The sequence below is a fragment of the Salvelinus fontinalis genome, chromosome 29 (genome assembly GCF_029448725.1).
Source record: "Salvelinus fontinalis isolate EN_2023a chromosome 29, ASM2944872v1, whole genome shotgun sequence".
Classification (NCBI taxonomy): Eukaryota; Metazoa; Chordata; class Actinopteri; order Salmoniformes; family Salmonidae; genus Salvelinus; species Salvelinus fontinalis.
Window position 1 is genome coordinate 40,270,997 of NC_074693.1, and position 19,704 is coordinate 40,290,700.

Genomic DNA, 19,704 nt, shown 5'->3' on the forward strand with positions numbered 1-19,704 from the left:
GTTTTGTGGTGTACTATGTTGCTCAGAATGGCAGAGGTGTGTCTGTGCCTAAATGTATCTGCACATCTTTTCCATGCATGTCTGTGAGTACATGTGCTTCTGCTCCTGTGTATTAGGAAGGGGCAGGATGTCTGGGTGGCAGGAAGAGTGTTGCGTCGCCAGGGCTGTGTCACATAAGCTGGCTGGTGGCTGAAGAGTGGGACCTCTGTCAAAACACAGACCCTCTCTTGTCCCCCCCCCCCCCCCCCCCCCCCCCGCCGCATCGACCTCCAGTCTCCACTCTACGAACACTTTGCCCCCCCCCCCCCCCTTCAATCCCCCCCCTTCACATTCAATGGACTCTATATATATATATATACACACACACTCACTGACTCAATACCCTCTGCACACTGATTCAGTGTGCACCCACACACAGTGGCTATGCTGTGTGGACTGCATGGGCACTTTGTTTCACCTCCATCTTGGAAGAGTGCCACTGACCAAGTAGAGCTGGGACGATAAACTGAAAATTATAGACATCGACCACACCGGTTACTTATCGTAGGCATTTTGCCGATATCGTTCATTACAGTAAGTAGCCTATACTAGAGAAATGTGAAGTTTTAAGATGAAATAAGTTTGCTGATATGGGTGATTTGTTAATGGGACAATGGATGACTGCAACCATCAAACTATACTGAACAAACGCAACATGTAAAGCGTTGGTCCCATGTTTCATGAGCTGAAATAAAAGATCCCACAAATGTTCCATACACACAACAAGCTTATTTATCTCCAATTGTGCACACAAATGTGTTTATCATCCCTGTTAGCAAGCATTTTTCCTTTGCCAAGATAATCCATCCACCTGACAGGTGTGGCATATCAAGAAGCTGATTAAACAGCATCATCATTACACAGGTGCACCCTGTGCTGGGGACAAAAACAGGCCACTCTAAAATGTGCAGTTTTATCACACAACAAAATGCCACAGATGTCTCTCTTAATTTTTATTATTATGTTAGAACTATATTGTTCTATTTATCATTATTGCATTAATTCAGGCAATTGATCGTGAAATAGATTTTTTTTCAGATCGCCCAGCTCAGACTTCAATTGGACACTTGATAAAGGGAGGCACTGAATAGGGAATTCGTAGGGGTACCTCTTGTCTTTTCCCTCAGCAGTAGGCTACTATTCCCCTGCCTTTCCATACCCACTCCCTCATATTCAGTGTAAAGACCTATGTGTGAGGGAGAGCACTGTCCATAAATAAAATAATACAAAAAATGTGGGAGCTTAGAACTGCCGATTCTTCATGTCTGACCTTTTTTTCAATGATATTCATACACCCGGTCAAATCTGCTAAACTACCTCGAATTATTTGAAATGTTTTAATGCAACTGCTAATAACTGACCGTCTCCTCTTTCCACAGGACCTGGAGATAGTCTACTCCTATCTTCACGGGATGGAGGCCCTTTCTAACCTCAGAGAACACCAGCTGAGGTGAGAGCTCCCCATTTTGATTCACATTTATCACATGAGTTGAAGTTAACAAACATGTATTCCAAATTATTTACACATGAATAGCATATGAATTACTATTTACAGTGCATTCGGAAAGTATTCAGACCCCTTCCCTTTTTCCACATTTTGTTACGTTACAGCCTTATTCTAAAAATGGATTACATTTATTTATTTTCCCTCATCAATGTACAGAGTCGTGGCCAAAAGTTTTGAGAAAAACACAAATATAAATTTTCACAAAGTTTGCTGCTTCAGTGTCTTTAGATATTTTTGTCAGATGTTACTATGGAATACTGAAGTATATTTACAAGAATTTCATAAGTGTTAAAGGCTTTTATTGACAATTACATGAAGTTAATGCAAAGAGTCAATATTTGCAGTGTTGACCCTTCTTTTTCAAGACCTCTGCAATCCGCCCTGGCATGCTGTCAATTAACTTCTGGGCCACATCCTGACTGATGGCAGCCCATTCTTGCATAATCAATGCTTGGAGTTTGTCAGAATTTGTGGGGTTTTGTTTGTCCTCCCGTCTCTTGAGGATTGACCACACGTTCTCAATGGGATTAAGGTCTGGGGAGTTTCCTGGCCATGGACCCAAAATATCGGAAAAGGCATTGTTTGTCACCAAACTGTTCCTGGATGGTTGGGAGAAGTTGCTCTCGGAAGATGTGTTGGTACCATTCTTTATTCATGGCTGTGTTCTTAGGCAAAATTGTGAGTGAGCCCACTCCCTTGGCTGAGAAGCAACCCCACACATGAATGGTCTCAGGATGCTTTACTGTTGGCATGACACAGGACTGATGGTAGCACTCACCTTGTGTTCTCCGGACAAGCTTTTTTTTTGGATGCCAGTCCTCAGCAGTCCAATCCCTGTACCTTTTCCAGAATGTCAGTCTGTCCCTTATGTTTTCCTGGAGAGAAGTGTCTTCTTTGCTGCCCTTCTTGACACCAGGCCATCCTCCAAAAGTCTTCGCCTCACTGTGCGTGCAGATGCACTCACACCTGCCTGCTACCATTCCCGAGCAAGCTCTGTACTGGTGGTGCCCCGATCCTGCAGCTTTAGGAGACGGTCCAGGCGCTTGCTGGACTTTCTTGGGCGCCCTGAAGCCTTCTTCACAACAATTGAACCGCTCTCCTTGAAGTTCTTGATGATCCGATAAATGGTTGATTTAGGTGCAATCTTACTGGCAGCAAAATGAATAGGAAATATAGTTAAGAATCCTCCATTTGCAGCAATTACAGCCTGCAGACCTTTGGCATTCAAGTTGTAAATTTGTTGAGGTAATCTGAGGAGATTTCACCCCATGCTTCCTGAAGCACCTCCCACAAGTTGGATTGGCTTGATGGGCACTTCTTACATACCATGTGGTCTAGCTGCTCCCACAACAGATCAATAGGTTTGATCTGGTGACTGTGCTGGCCACTCCATTATTAGACAGAATACCAGCTGACTGCTTCTTCCCTAAATATTTATTGCACAGTGTGGAGCTGTGCTTTGGGTCATTGTCCTGTTGTAGGAGGGAATTGTCTCCAGTTAAGCGCCGTCCACAGGGTATTGCATGGCGCTGTAAAATGCAGTGATAGCCTTCTTCAAGATCCCTTTTACCCTGTACCAATCTCCCACTTTACCACCACCAATGCACCCCAGACCATCACATTGCCTCCACCATGCTTGACAGATGGCGTCAAGCACTCCTCCAGCATATTTACATTTTTTCGTCATCTCACGAATGTTCTTCGTTGTGATCCGAACACCTCAAACTTAGATTTGTCTGTCCTTAACACTTTTTTCCAATCTTCCTCTGTCCAGTGTCTGTGTTCTTTTGCCCATCTTAATCTTTTCTTTTTATTGGCCAGTCTGAGATATGGCTTTTTCTTTGCAACTCTGCCAAGAAGGCCAACATCCCGGAGTCGCCTCTTCACTGTTGACGTTGAGACGGGTACTGTGTAATGATGCTGCCAGTTGAGGACTTGTGAGGCGTCTGTTTCTCAAACTAGACACACTAATGTACTTGTCCTCATGCTCAGTTGTGCACCGGGGCTAGTTTGCGCTGTTCTGTGAAGGGAGTAGTACACAGCGTTGTACGAGATCTTCAGTTTCTTGGCAATTTCTCACATGGAATAGCCACAGAACAAGAATAGACTGACGAGTTTCAGAAGAAAGTCCTTTGTTTCTGGCCATTTTGAGCCTGTAATCGAACCCACAAATGCTGATGCTCCAGATACTCAAGTAGTCTAAAGAAGGCCAGTTTTATGGCTTCTTTAATCAGAACAACAGTTTTCAGATGTGCTAACATAATTGCAAAAGGATTTTCTAATGATCAATTAGCCTTTTAAAATTATAAACTTCGATTAGCTAACACATCGTGCCATTGGAACACAGGAGTGATGTTTGCTTATAATGGGCCTCTGTACGCCTATGTAAATATTCCATTCAAAATCAGCCGTTTACCGTTACAATAATCATTTACAACATAAAAAATATCTACGCTGTATTTCTGATCAATTTGATGTTATTTTAATGGGCAAAAAATGCTCTTTTCTTTCAAAAACAAGGACATTTGTAAGTGACCCCAAACTTTCGAACGGCGGTGTATGTATGTGTCAGCCTACTTTATTATAAACATGTTAAATAGGTTCTATTATATTTCAAAATTCGAATCAAATAATTGTAACCTTGTAAGGCTGCATGTCCTGCACCAGCATCACATGTTCTCTCCCAGCTTCATGGTTTGAACGAGGTGCGTAATTCCATTCCATATAATACAGTATAATACAGTCCACGCTCAAAGATTAGCCTACTGGAGCTAGTTTGGTTGTTTTTACCCTAGAGAGCGTAGCTACATCGATGGGCTTTTATGTTTTTGTTGTTGTACGTGATGTGCTATCCATGTGCTGGAGAACGGCAAAATCATTTGGGGCTTTTTTTGGCTTGGCCTCAAAATGTATCGAGCTCATAACATTTATTTTAATGTATGGCTCATCAGGCTTGAATTGTCATGCTGATCAAAGCTCTAATCCAAATTCAGACATTTATATGCTTTAAAATGACACTTGTGGTTTTGGTGGGAAATAGTTGGTTACCTGAGAGAAAGGTGATTTATTCTCGGGATGTAAAATACCGGGAAAATATTCAACCCTAGTCCACTCCACTCTACAAACAGTCCTTAGTCTGGGGTCGGTTCCCATCAGGCCATGTGTGGGGACATGTGGATTATACTGCCGGGGAACAATACCCGAGCACATGACCTGGGCCTGCTAGAACATTCCACAACCTGACCCATTCGCTCCCCCCTTGTCCACACACACACACACACACACACACACCACAAGCCCCCCCCTGCTCGCCCTTCGGATTCCCAAAGAATGTTCCCAACGCCTTTGGTCAAAAAGACCAATCCAGCCAGTCGTAAACATGTTAACCCTTTAGGAAAAATACCACTATCCTACAATCCCACTAACTATGGGATTAAGCTATAGGTTTTGATATTTTCCGTCTGTATTAAAGGAATGTGTTGTTCTCCTCTGCGGTAGCTAGTTCTCTGGGACTTTTTTTTTCTCCCGCTTGTTTTGCATCCCTGAGCCACAAGAACAACATGCATGACAAATGCTCGAATCTATTTTGGGAGTTGGTGTTTTTTTTTTTTATATCGCTGTTTATTACGGTAAAGTTGCACGAAACTCGGTAGGCGCTTGAGTTACTTTTTAAAACACCTATATGCGTGACGTTTCCGTCCTCTCAAAAAGATCAACTCCGTCGTGAGCTGCCAATAACTCAATAAACGGAACTTCGTCGACCCACCCATCCACCTGTTCTATTGTATTTGGTAACTCATATATCTGACTGTTGTCTTTTCCCCTCTCTCCCCGTCTTCCCTGCAGGATAATATGTGAGACGGTGCGCTATGAAAGACATGAAGCCAATGAAGTGCTCTACTAGTAAGTACCCATGTGCTTTGTATGTGTGCTTTGTATGTGTGTCTTAATAAATCATATGTACATATTCTCTGCCAGATGCCTTCACACTAGACATGATCAAAGTCCAACTTATTGACATGCAGCGATTAGGCCCCCAATGCCGCAGAGCACAGAGCTGCATGATTTAATTGCCTCTAATGAAAACAAATGGGCGTGAGCATCGACGCGGTCACTAGATACCCTCTCAGTGCTACCTAGGAGTGATTCTAAACCACTCTGCTGTACCGCTGAAGCGGAGACCTGCAAGGTATTCTGGAACAATTGAATTTGGCCTACTCTACAAGTCATTGAGTTGTGGATTGATGACAAAGTGTAGATTTAATGGCTTCTAAATTGCTCGTCTTGGATCGTTTTCTCCTGGCTAGCAAGGCTGTTTGAGGTAATGCTTTGCATTCTGTCTTCCAATTCAGACTGAGATAAGATAGTGATGTGCCTTGAGAGGGTTGAAAATGCTGTGCACCTCCGTGTGTATGCGCTTTTGAGCATGTGTGCGCGTGCATGTGGTGTTTTTATGGTGTGTGTGTGTGTGTGTGCACAATGTTGGTGCATGAGAATGAAGGACCCCTCTGGCGCAGTTCAGTCTCCTGTTGGCATGGGCCACTCATTGCTTTGCCCCAAGACATCCTGTTATGAGGCCAAGAGCCAGAGAACGGACAGAGACACACACACCTATCCCTCAATTAGGCTTCCCCCACCCCTGACGATGGACAGTCCCAGTGATTTCACACTCGATTTTTGTTTCCAAAGGGAGCGTGCACAAAAGAGATCCTCCACGCTACCCGTACCACTCCATTAAGAGTTAATTCGTCTCCCATATCCCTTCTAGATGTGAATTGTCCTCTGAAAGTAAGTGACAGCAGAAGCAATTGACAGACTGGGAGTAATGATCCATTTTTAAATGATTTTTGTATAATTAGATGTTTGAGTAGTTAATTATTAATCTAGTTGTTAGAGAATGGTAATGTATCATTGGTATAATTTGGTTGAACAGTGGAGAGATTATATTTTTCATTTGTTTGATATAATGGTGTAGCTGTTGTGTAATTTATGTAGGTAAATGTTCTCTAATGTGGTTGTGCCTATCTAATTGGTATTAGGACATACGTCATATCGAGAGGTTTGTTGTCAAATATCTCTGAAGAGAAATAATGACCTTTTTAGAAAATCACTTGTTATAGCTTTATCAACAGTGGCTTTAAGGTGAGGAAAAGGTCAATGAATTGACCCTATAATTTCCTCAAAAGCCAAGAGTGGTCTAGATCCCTATCTGCTCCCCTCTTCTTTCCTCTGTGTCTATGTGCACGAATAGGTGCAGGAGACGGGCTTGGTATCTCATTCTGAGTGATGCAGGACCTGATTAAACAAAGATTAGCCAGTATTGTCTTTATTATTGGAGCCCCTCTCACAGAGACGCCCTTAGCCCCCTTCCCCCTCCCCCATACGATTTAGCCATAGAGCTGCCTCATTAGATGAGAGCAGGGCTGTCCCAGAATGCCCTGGTCAGAGGGCACACACACACACACACACACACACAGTTGTGCATGCATACACATTTGTACTCACACACACACACACGTACAGTTGAAGTCGGAAGTTTACATATACACTGGAACACTTAAACAACACAATGTAACTCCAAGTCAATCACACTTCTGTGAAATCAAACTGTCCACTTAGGAAGCAACACTGATTGACAATAAATTTCACATGCTGTTGTGCAAATGGAATAGACAAAAGGTGGAAATTATAGGCAATTAACAAGACACCCCCAAAAATTGAGTGATTCTGCAGGTGGTGACCACAGACCACTTCTCAGTTCCTATGCTTACTGGCTGATGTTTTGATCACTTTTGAATGCTGGCGGTGGAGCAACAACCCAGCAGCAGGACCGGCCAAAGGCGGAGGTAGCGGTCCTGCTGCTGGGTTGTTGCCCTCCTACGGCCTCCTCCACGTCTCCTGATGTACTGGCCTGTCTCCTGGTAGTGCCTGCATGCTCTGGACACTACGCTGACAGACACAGCAAACCTTCTTGCCACAGTTCGCATTGATGTGCCATCCTGGATGAACTGCACTACCTGAGCCACTTGTGTGGGTTGTAGACTCCGTCTCATGCTACCACTAGAGTGAGAGTACCGCCAGCATTCAAAAGTGACCAAAACATCAGCCAGGAAGCATAGGAACTGAGAAGTGGTCTGTGGTCACCACCTGCAGAATCACTCCTGTTTTGGGGGGTGTCTTGCTAATTGCCTATAATTTCCACCTTTTGTCTATTCCATTTGCACAACAGCATGTGAAATTTATTGTCAATCAGTGTTGCTTCCTAAGTGGACAGTTTGATTTCACAGAAGTGTGATTGACTTGGAGTTACATTGTGTTGTTTAAGTGTTCCCTTTATTTTTTTGAGCAGTGTACTTAGGTTGGAGTCATTAAAACTTGTTTTTCAACCACTCCACAAATTTCTTGTTAACAAACTATAGTTTTGGTAAGTCGGTTAGGACATCTACTTTGTGCATGACACAAGTCATTTTTCCAACAATTGTTTACAGACAGATTATTCCACTTCTAATTCACTGTATCACAATTCGAGTGGGTCAGAAGTTTACATACACTAAGTTGACTGTGCCATCAAACAGCTTGGAAAATTCCAGAAAATGATGTCATGGCTTTAGAAGCTTCTGATAGGCTATTTGACATCATTTGAGTCAATTGGAGGTGTATCTGTGGATGTATTTCAAGGCCTACCTTCAAACTCAGTGCCTCTTTGCTTGATATTATGGGAAAATCAAAAGAAAACAGCCAAGTCCTCAGAAAGAAGATTGTAGATCTCCACAAGTCTGGTTCATTCTTGTGAGCAATCTCCAAACGCCTGAAGGTACCACGTTCATCTGTACAAACAATAGTACAAAGTTTAAACACCATGGGACCAAGCAGCCGTCATACCGCTCAGGAAGGAGACGCATTCTGTCTCCTAGAGATGAACGTACTTTGGTGCGAAAAGTGCAAATCATTCCCAGAATAACAGCAAAGGACCTTGTGAAGATGCTGGAGGAAATGGGTAGAAAGGTATCTATATCCACAGTAAAACAAGTCCCATATCGACATAAGCTGAAAGGTCGCTCAGCAAGGAAGAAGCCACTGCTCCAAAACCGCCATAAAAAAGCCGGACTACGGTTTGCAACTGCACATGGGGACAAAGATCGTACTTTTTGGAGAAATGTCCTATGATCTGATGAAACAAAAATAGAACTGATTTTGCCATAATGAACATCGTTATCTTTAGAGGAAAAAGGGGGATGCTTGCAAGCCGAGGAACACCATCCCAACCGTGAAGCACGGAGGTGGCAGCATCATGTTGTGGGGTTGCTTTGCTCCATGAGGGACTGCTGCACTTCACAAAATAGATGTCATCATGAGGTAGGAAAATTATGTGGATATATTGAAGCAACATCTCAAGACATCAGTCAGGAAGTTAAAATTTGGTCGCATATGGGTCTTCCAAATGGACAATAACCCCAAGCATACTTCCAAAGTTGTGGCAAAATGGTTCAAGGACAACAAAGTCAAGGTATTGGAGTGGCCATCACAAAGCCCTGACCTCAATCCTATAGAATATTTGTGGGCAAAACTGAAGAAGCGTGTGCGAGCAAGGAGGCTTACCAACCTGACTCAGTTACATCAGCTCTGTCGGGAGGAATGGGCCAGAATTCACCCAACTTATTGTGGGAAGCTTGTGGAAGGCTACCCGAAACGTTTGACCCAAGTTCAACATTTGAAAGGCAATGCTACCCAATACACTCAATTAGTATGTATACTTCTGATTTCAGCTTTTATTTCTTTCATCACATTCCCAGTTGGTCAATCATTCTCTCTACTATTATTCTGACATTTCACACTCTTAAAATAAAGTGGTGATCCTAACTGACCTAAGACAGGGAATTGTTACTAGGATTAAATGTCAGGAATTGTGAAACTGAGTTTAAATGTATTTGGCGAAGGTGTATGTAAACTTCTGACATCAACTGTATGGTAGTGGGTGTGACATTTAGCCGGCACAATGTGGATGAGTAGCCAGGCAAGTCTTATATCGGAGTAGGGCTATATGTGCAAGACTACAGGCACTATAGGTGCAGACAAGTGAATAAATGTATTTGGCTAAGGTGTATGTAAACTTCTGACTTCAACTGTATGCGCTCCCATTGGCCAAAAGTAGTAGTGGAGCGAGGGGGCATCTGGTTCCCCCCGCTGCTTGCTTGGGGCTAGTGTGGAGACACTTTCAGCAGTCTCATTCTACCCACGCTTACGTGTGTGTGTGTTTTTTTGATTGTGTGTGTGAGCGAGCGCACGCGTGCCTGTTCTAATGTGTACGGAGTATGTATGCTTGCATGAATATTATTGGGCAGGGTAGGGGATTCCTCTTGTAGACATTGACTGGGGTTCTTCCTGGATAAGTCCTGGGAACAAACAGTGGTAAAATCAGATACAGTCTCCCCCTGTGGAGAATCTGAATTAAGGATCTTTAGCTGCAGTGGTTCACTTTTACTTTTCTATTTTTAACAATGAGTTCTGTCTACTTGGGGACTCTGAGGCATTAAAGCCAAACACTGTAAGATAGAAATACTGATGACCCCTTTTTTAAGGTAAACCCCCATTGCTCTGCACAGTAGGGCCGGGAATATACCAGTATGGAGATACTCGTTAGTATCGTGGCAAGAAAACGAAACACGAAGCGGATTTTACTTCTTTAGGAAAACAGCCCTAATGTTGGAAACAAACATCAATATGTTGTCCTCCAGAGTCACAGTTACTTATTTTCCAAGTTAAAGCACACAACATACAGCAGGTTTTTAACGGACCAAAGAGTGCGGTCTGCTTTGTGTTTTCATTCTTTGCCATTTGAAAAAATATATTGTGATATTGGTATTGTCCCAGCTCTAATTGCACAGTTCCTGAGGTTCAAGGCATAGACGGCACAGTTTGGATAGGGAGGTTAAGAACTGTAATTGTTACAGGGCTAAGCAACTCCCATCTCACTTCCAAACCTGAAACCCCAAAGTGAGGTTGATGGTGTGCGTGCTACAGGCAATACACCACCATCTTAGTACATCACAGTTCCTAAACCCGGAGCATTTCACTTGACGGGAATCGATTATACCTTCCAGCAGTTCTCATCTCTGAGCATTCCTCTTCCCTGATGTCTGTCTGTCTTATGTGTCCATGCGTGTCTAACTTCCCCAGTGTGTGTGTGTGTCTCTCTTCCAGTGTGTGTGCAGCACTCACACACAGCTGTCTGGAAGTTTTCCCCACCCCAGCTCCTATTCCCACCAGGGTCCTACTGTAATCAGCTGGGAACGTGCCCGCTTGCGTCTGGAAACAAGGTCATCCGATTAGGGATAACCACTGGGAAGAGACCTGGGGAAGAATGTTATGTTACATCCAGACAACGCGTAGGGAACATGGTGTTTACGTCCTCTGTTCTAGGACCATTGCATTTACATCCTTCTGTATGTGGAAATCTAGATTTAAAAAAAATATATATAGGTATTTAGTTTACTATGAGAAATACCACTGTAAAGGACAAAACACACTAAAGATGGGTGTAGAAAGGCAGATTCAATGTGTCAACTGATGATTTACTGATTAATCGCAATGAGAGTGATGGTCTCTAGGAATTGGGAAGAGTCATGTCAGTATTAGGGTTAACAGTATTCTGTAGTAAGAACCATCCTCTCTGTGTGTCTGTCTGTGTGAGAGTTCAGACTGTGTGTGTGTGCACGTACATAGGCTTACGGTTGCAAAACAACAGGCTAGCTATTGCTCTGCTTCAGCCGTTATGGGCAGCCGAGCTGTGCGCCTGGTTCCTCTCTAGGTTTCTTCCTAGGTTCCAACCTTTCTAGGGAGTTTTTCCTAGACACCGTGCTTCTGCATTGCTTGCTGTTAGGGCTTTAGGCTGGGTTTCTGTACAGCACTTTGTGACATGGGCAAATGTAAAAAGGACTTTATAAATACATTTGATTGTGGATGAGAAGAATGCGCTTTTTGTTTCCTTAAATGCTCTTGCATCAACAACCTTTGACATGTTTGAGTCCTTTATGATGTAATGTGATTTGTGGATTCAAATAAATTCTTTTAAAGTGTGTGTGTGTATATAGATGTACTTGTACGTTCACATGCGTGCATTTGTGCTCGTCTGTTTGTTTTGGCCTTCATTTGTCCCCATCTATCCCTCCTCTCTAAATGTGTGTGTGTGACACAAACCTTGGGCGTGCCATATTTGCCATGGATTGATTTCCTCCAGACTACCTCTCAGAGCCCTCCCCTGGTGGGGCTTGGTGAACGCCCTGACCAATAGTTACACACGACTGGCCGATTTTAGCACTGGATTTAAAGGGAGTCCAATGGCAAGACGAGCACTTTAAAAGCACATGAAGCATGCACAGGGAGAGTCATGTCAGTATTGGGGTTAACAATATTCTGTACTAAGAACCATCATATCAAGCACACTTTAAATGCACAGTATATACACTGTACTGTAGTTTAGCAGACCCACCCCTTTAGAAATGGTGTCGGGTCATTGTTTTGCCTCTCCCTCCCCCAATATCCCCCTCACGCCAACATAATTTGATCAACATAATTTCATAAGGAAGGGTGTGTCTGGTAAAAATATTGATGGTTAAACAATTGCCTCTCCAGCTTCTAACAGACCCTCGGCTCCTCTCCTACCACCTTTCATCCTGTCTCTAGATGCTTCCCGGTGGTTCAGGCTTGTTGTCGCCAAGTGCTTTTCCTACGAGCGTTTCCCCAAAAATGCACGTGACCCAATTCAGTCGAGCCTTCATGGCGCATAAGACTTTCCTGTCTTTTTCTACTTTTTAGTTTTCTTTGCTCCTACTAGGAGCAAGGGAGCGCCTCTGCATGCCGGCGATGAATAATTGAACGTTTAATTTGCGACTGCGAGGGAGGAGAGGAGGACGATGAAGGGGGCAACGAGTGCATCAGAGGAAAGGAGGGGAAATGGAAGCCGAGGGATGGAGAGAGGAAGGAGGATTCACGCTGCGTCAGTACGGTGTCCTACACTCAGCCTCATTAGCTCCAGATAGAAGGTGTGGGGAGAAGGAAGGGGGGAGAGGGGGACGGGGCGACTACTTTGTTTCTCAGAGAATCTCTGTGTGTGTGTGTACACGTACGTAGGCTTATCATAAGTGGGCTTCAGATTGAAAAACAACTGGCTAGGTATTGCTCTGTTTCAGCCATTATGGGCAGCCTAGCTGTGTGGAGGTAAAGGTGCCTTTTGATTCCTCATGTGCTCTTGCATCAACGACCTTTGAAATGTTTGAGTCCTTTTCAGATGTGATTTGTGGATGCGAATAAAGTCTTTTAAAGTGTGTGTGTGTGTGTATAGATGTACTTGTATGTTCACATACTTGTGCACTTGAGTGTGCAATGTGCTCGTCTGTTTGTTTGGTCCTTCATTTGTCCCCATCTATCTACCTCTCTAAATGGGAGTGTGACACAAACCTTGGGCGTGCCATATTTGCCATGGATTGATTTCCTCCAGACTACCTCTCAGAGCCCTCCCCTGGTGGGACTTGGTGAACGCGCTGACCAATATTTACACACGACTGGCCGATTTTTAGCACTGGATTTAAAGGGAGTCCAATGGCAAGACGAGCACTTTTAAAAGCACATGAACAATGCACAGCAGACTGTGCTTACTCTGAAGAACAGCAATAGCATGGTCTACTCTGTAGTTGCTGTAGAACTGAACTGTGACGACAAAGCATAAGTCTATTCCTTGTTATAGCATCACATGGTAGAGACTAGGGGACTAGGCCCATAGGAAGGTGAAAACCAGTGTCTGTTGAACTGAGGTCTCGTGTGAACTCAAATGGCGAAGCCAAAATCCCCTCAATCAAGCCGTACCCATTGCTGTGCTCCATTTAGAAGAAGGAACAACATTGTTGTCTGTACTGGTGTTTCCTCCTAGATCTGCACTTCCTCATTAGCAGTGGGCGGTTTCGTGTTGGAGCTATTGTTTGAATCGTTTTCTTGGCAAGCCATGGTTCTCTGTCGGAAAACCCTCTCATTGAATCCTCCCTCATTGGCTAGTGTACTGTAGCCCTCTGGTGCTTCTGGCTACTTTAAACTGCAAACCTGACCGTATCTTCACTGGAAATGCCAACTAGACGGTTTTGATTTGGGAGCTGGACAACTGTGTGTCATCGTCTATGTTGTCATAACTTGACAGCGAGCTGAACTGTTTAGGGTCAGTGTGAGTTTACTGTAGCATGCTGTCTGTGTTTTCACTTGGGTGTGGGCGGGTTTGGATATGTGATTCAAGTGTTCAATTCTCTCGTTCTCTTTCACAGCCCGGATGACGTTGGAAGCTGCTGGTTTATTCTACTGTCCGGGTCCGTCTTCATCAAGGAGTCCATGTTCCTGCCAAGAAGCAGGTACGAACAACAGCAAGTTGATACTCTGTAATCAAATTGTCCACCATTTTGTAATCATGTTTTTGACCCGAGGGTGTCTTATATTTGCCTGACGACGTATCCTGAATTTAATTTGGCTGCTCTATTGATCACTCCATACATCAGTGAACCTGCTATCCTAGAACTTGTCTGTGCTGATGTCAACATTTTTGGGACCAGACACAATGGTTTGAATGTGTTCGCATTCGAGAAGTCGCCGGAAAGGAAGCAAATCCAGACTTATTTTGGAGAAGATACAGCTGAAGTCGGAAGTTTACATACACTTAGGTTGGAGTCATTAAAACTTGTTTTTCAACCACTCCACAAATTCCTTGTTAACAAACTATAGTTTTGGCAAGTCAGTTAGGACATCTACTTTGTGCATGACACAAGTCATTTTTCCAACAATTGTTTACAGATTATTCCACTTCTAATTCACTGTATCACAATTTCAGTGGGTCAGAAGTTTACATAAACTAAGTTGTCTGTGCATTTAAACAGCTTGGGAAATTCCAGAAAATTATGTCATGGCTTTAGAAGCTTCTGATAGGCTATTTGACATCATTTGAGTCAATTGGAGGTGCAACTGTGGATGTATTTCAAGGCCTACCTTCAACCTCAGTGCCTCTTTGCTTGACATCATTGGGAAATCAGCCAAGAACTCAGAAAAAAATTGTGGACCTCCACAGTCTGGTTCATCCTTGGGAGCAATTTCCAAACGCCTGAAAGTCCCAAGTTCATCTATACAAACAATAGTACGCAAGTATAAACACCATGGGACCATGCAGCCGTCATACCGCTCAAGAAGGAGTCGCGTTCTGTCTCCTAGAGATGAACGTACTTTGGTTCGAAAAGTGCAAATCAATCCCAGAGCAACAGCAAAGGACCTTGTGAAGAGGCTGGAGGAAACGGGTACAAAAGTATCTAAATCCACAGTAAATCGAGTCCTATATCGACATAACCTGAAATGCCGCTCAGCAAGGAAGAACCCACTGCTCCAAAACCTCTATAAAAAAAGCCCGACTATGGCTTGCAACTGCACATGGGTATAATGATCGAACTTTTTGGAGAAATGTCCTCTGATCTGATGAAGCAAAAATAGAACTGTTTGGCCATAATGACCATTATGTTTGGAGGGAAAAGGGGGATGCTTGCAAGCCGAGGAACACCATCCCAACCGTTAAGCACGAAGGTGGCAGCATCATGTTGTGGGGCTGCTTTGCTGCAGGAGGGACTGGTGCACTTCCCAAAATAGATGTCATCATGAGGTAGGAGAATTATGTGGATATATTGAAGCAACATCTCAAGACATCAGTCAGGAAGTTAAAATTTGGTCGCATATGGGTCTTCCAAATGGACAATAACCCCACGCATACTTCCAAAGTTGTGGCAAAATGGCTCAAGGACAACAAAGTCACGGTATTGGAGTGGCCATCACAAAGCCCTGACCTCAATCCTATAGAATATTTGTGGGCAAAACTGAAGAAGCGTGTGCGAGCAAGGAGGCTTACCAACCTGACTCAGTTACATCAGCTCTGTCGGGAGGAATGGGACAGAATTCACCCAACTTATTGTGGGAAGCTTGTGGACGGCTACCCGAAACGTTTGACCCAAGTTCAACATTTGAAAGGCAATGCTACCCAATACACTCAATTAGTATGTATACTTCTGATTTCAGCTTTTATTTCTTTCATCACATTCCCAGTTGGTCAATCATTCTCTCTACTATTATTCTGACATTTCACACTCTTAAAATAAAGTGGTGATCCTAACTGACCTAAGACAAGGAATTTTTACTAGGATTAAATGTCAGGAATTGTGAAAAGCTGAGTTTAAATGTATTTGGCTAAGGTGTATGTAAACTTCCGACTTCAACTGTATGTTAGTGGGTGTGACATTTTAGCTGGCGCAATGTGGATGAGTAGCCAGGCAAGTCTTATATCGGAGTAGGGCTATATGTGCAAGACTATAGGTGCAGACAAGTGAATAAAATGATGGTCAACACCTGAAATGTTCGTCCCCCGACTGAAATGTTGATCTGATCCAGTCTTTCACATGGCATTCACTTTCCCGCCCCGTGGGCTTCTTGAAACAACGCTCCTCTATGTAACAGACTGGCAATACAAGGTGTATACAACAGTGACTTTAGAAGCTTAGCACTAATTATTCTCCCGGACCTCAGGGTCCGTATCAGTCATACAACACTCATAGTGGAGCAACGCTTCCACAGAATGGCACAACGTAGGCCTATTGGGAAAAGTGTCATGACTCAGACGGCGACTCCGCCTTTTTCTGTTTTTCAAGGTGAAAGTGTGCGAAGGATTTGAGGATATTGGCAGATTACACTTTAATGCTTGAGAGGCAACCACTAGGGAGAAGGGGTCTGAAAATGTTTACTAAGCGAATGTTTCAGGCACCATGCAGAGATGCACTTAGTCATGCAGGTGGAGCTATATGGGTTGAATATTAGCCCACTTGTTTTCGGAACTATGCTTTTTCATCCCAATCTTTACAGAACGTGCAGTGAAAGACACTGTATGTACATCTTGGGCACGTCTTGGAATTACTAGTGTATGTGTGCACTTTAATAATTTGTGAATCATGTGTTTTGCTTGGTCAGTATGCATTGCGTGCACGCAACTCTCAAATATACAGACCCACATAAACTCTCCATAACAGCCAACCAACATATGGCTTTCGTCCAAAGCAAGAGTGACTGACACGTTTTTGATGACCCACAATAGAAATTATTCTCATCAATCTGATTGTAGGTCGCAAGAGGTCATGGCATGATAAGTCATCACCACAGTTACCGTGTGACCTTACACGCCTTCATAGGCCAGGAACCAGCCAATCAGCGTTCGGGTACTGCATCAAGCCAGTCCGTTAACATGGTACCGGCGAGGGCGACGGTATTGGTTGTGACACGATGAACTTGAATAGACCCCCGATGGGAGTTCCAGGAGCTTTTAAAGACTAGGTGGAGTGGGCCCCACTAGGGCTGTGGCGGTTGTCCTGGTGTTAGGTCCTGATTTGGCTATGCCATATGGCTGTGGGCTACACTAGTTCATTTAGCAGACAAGATTTGCGTAGAATTCCGTGGCGTTTTATGTGAAGAATACAATTGAACAAAGCTGAATAAAATAGAATACATATTGCGCCTTTTTCTGTTGAGTGGTTAAACTAGAAAATAGGTACTCCTATATGCTTAATTTTGTTATTAATGTAACTTTAGTTGACACAAAAGATCAGAATGTATAGCTTAAAATGTTGATCAAATATTCAGCCATTTTTTTCACATAGCTGCTGAAATGCGCACTCGGCAGTAGGCTTTAAGCGCAAATGTTCCCTTAGCAGGATAACACCATTATCAATCAAAAGGGACCACCAATGCAAATATGCATGTAAAGCTTTTATTATGGTGAAAATGATCTTCCCCAAACTTGAAACTCACGCATTGCATACCAGTTATGGTATGCCAGTTACGCTCCCCTCCCGTTGTAAAGCGGATACATGTGCTTCATTTTAAGAAGTTATTTGGCCACTTTAGTTGTGATACAAACCTTATCAAAACATATAGGCCTATGGGCTAGGCTACATGAGGTGTGCGTGACTATGATTAGAAAAAGTCACAAAAAAAGGCATTGTTTCTTGCCTTTTAAAGTAGGTGTCATTCACAAGTGAAAATATATCATTCACAAGTGATAGGCTAATATTGTCACCCATCAGACTATTCTTGATGTAATCTTGTCTTTACATATACTAAATAATATATGTGTGAAATGAGTTTGATTTAGAATGGACCATTATCATGCACCTGTATCGAAACAGGGGCAGGGGGAAAAAATACATGTCATCTCTGCACTTAAATAGCGAATGGAGGACGCTTTTCCTGTGGTCCATTTTCATGCCAGCCAGGTAGTCTATACTCCTGTTGTAAAGATAAGCAATGTGCTTAATATTAGGAAAGTTGAGAAATAAATATAGTAGGCCTAGCCTATAGGATCCTTCTCTTTAATAGAGGCCATCACTCTGTTTTCTCGCGCAATTTTATAGCCTGTAGAAATGTTGAGCAACATGAGCTCATGGGCTCTCATGAAGTGTTTTGATTCGATTTTCGATTACATTGGCATCGATGTCAGAGTGATTAGAGGGACAATAGAGTGCTGAGTACCAGGCAGTTAGTAAGTTTGGTAGGCTACTAATGACCATGAGCAGAGAAGCCTAATAACCGTGACTAAACGGCCACGTGGAACTTGACTGCCTTCATGACTCATGACCACCGGTGTGGCGGTAATACAGTCCACCGCAACAGCCCTAGGCCCCACTCTTCATTTCAACACCACCAGGCATGTTGGAAGAAGCTGATATGCCTTCAGTCTCTCTTGTTCTCTCAATCTGGGTCTCTCGCTCTTGCTCTCACACTTACTCGCTCTATCCAGTTTCCCCTCTCACTCAATCGCTCACTCATTCACGCTCTCCTCTCATTTACACCTTCATTCTCTCTTACTCTTTCATGTTCTCTTGCTTTATCGCTCACACTCATTTACACCTTCTCATTTACACCTTCATTCTCTCTTACTCTTTCATGTTGTCTCGCTTTATCTCTCTCTCTTTCTCTGTCTCTCTCTCTCTCTCTCTCTCTCTCTCTCTGTCTCTCTCTCTCTCTCTCTCTCTCTCTCTCTCTCTCTCTCTCTGTGTCTCTCTCCCTCTCTCTGGCTGTGTCTCTCTCCCTCTCTCTGGCTGTGTCTCTCTCCCTCTGTGTCTGTGTCTGTCTCTCTCGTTCTCTCCCTCTCTCTCTCTCTCAGAAGGAAGGATGACTCAGACAGTCATTAAATGAAGAATCACAAGAGCAGTCTGCCCTATCTAAATGAGGGTCTACGTGAAATTAAAGACAAAGAATAATTTGTTTGGGTATAAATAGTATGGTCTAAATGGTTTGGCTGGCATACATTTCGACACGTGCAAATGTAAAAAGCGTCACAATCTTTTTCTGTTTTAGAAAAAGGTAAAGGTTGAGTAATGTTGACTTGTACAAGCGCTGGGGGTTTTATGTTTTCCCTGATGCTCACTCCACTTCCGTCCAAACCTTGAATCTCTCGATAAAATCGCTCATTTAATATTTGTAGCCTTTCATTTCTTTTAGGAGGTAACGGTTTGAGCATCTCCATTTAGGATTAACTTTGTATATCTTGATTAACATAACACAGTTTGCCAGCAGGGCTAGAAATGGTTAATGGATGCAGTGCCCTATATTAATAACCCTTTATGGATCATATTTCCCCTTCGATTTGTCGTCACTTCCCCATATTGTCACCTGAACTTAGCAAACCACCCACACTTTGTTTGATAGGAATGTAAACCTTATCGTGTGTAACTCACAAGGCTCTGTTCAAGTATAGTGTACTCAATAGGGCAAAGGGTGCCATTTGGGAAACAGCCCTTTACTCACTGTAACCGGAGTCATTTCCTATTGAGAACCGGTCGCGCCTTTGTCCGATGAACTTCTGTAAAGCCTCTGAAAGACATACAATGACATGTCTGTGACAGAAGAACGGACTTGGCACATTCATCCAGTTTTGCTGTTGTGGGAGTTGCATAATAACTTGACCATTGGAACAATTCTTACATTTTTAAATTGTTACTCACTAAGGCAATGTTGTTGCCCAACCCTTGTTTTTTGAGGTACTTTTATACAGTATATATAGTGTATGTGGACGCCTTCAAATTAGTGGGTTCGGCTATTTC

General features: G+C 43.3%; 1 protein-coding gene across 13 annotated transcripts in view; it reads left to right on the forward strand.

Moving 5' to 3' along the window:
• Positions 1-19,704, forward strand: part of rapgef2b (Rap guanine nucleotide exchange factor 2b) — a 130,296-nt gene that overhangs the window by 41,630 nt on the left and 68,962 nt on the right. For all 13 annotated transcript variants that reach the window (XM_055889306.1, XM_055889312.1, XM_055889305.1 and 10 more), the window contains exons 2-4: positions 1,419-1,489; positions 5,393-5,449; positions 13,855-13,938. In XM_055889306.1, the coding sequence (XP_055745281.1) occupies positions 1,419-1,489; positions 5,393-5,449; positions 13,855-13,938 (212 nt within the window). The remainder of the gene's footprint in view (positions 1-1,418; positions 1,490-5,392; positions 5,450-13,854; positions 13,939-19,704) is intronic.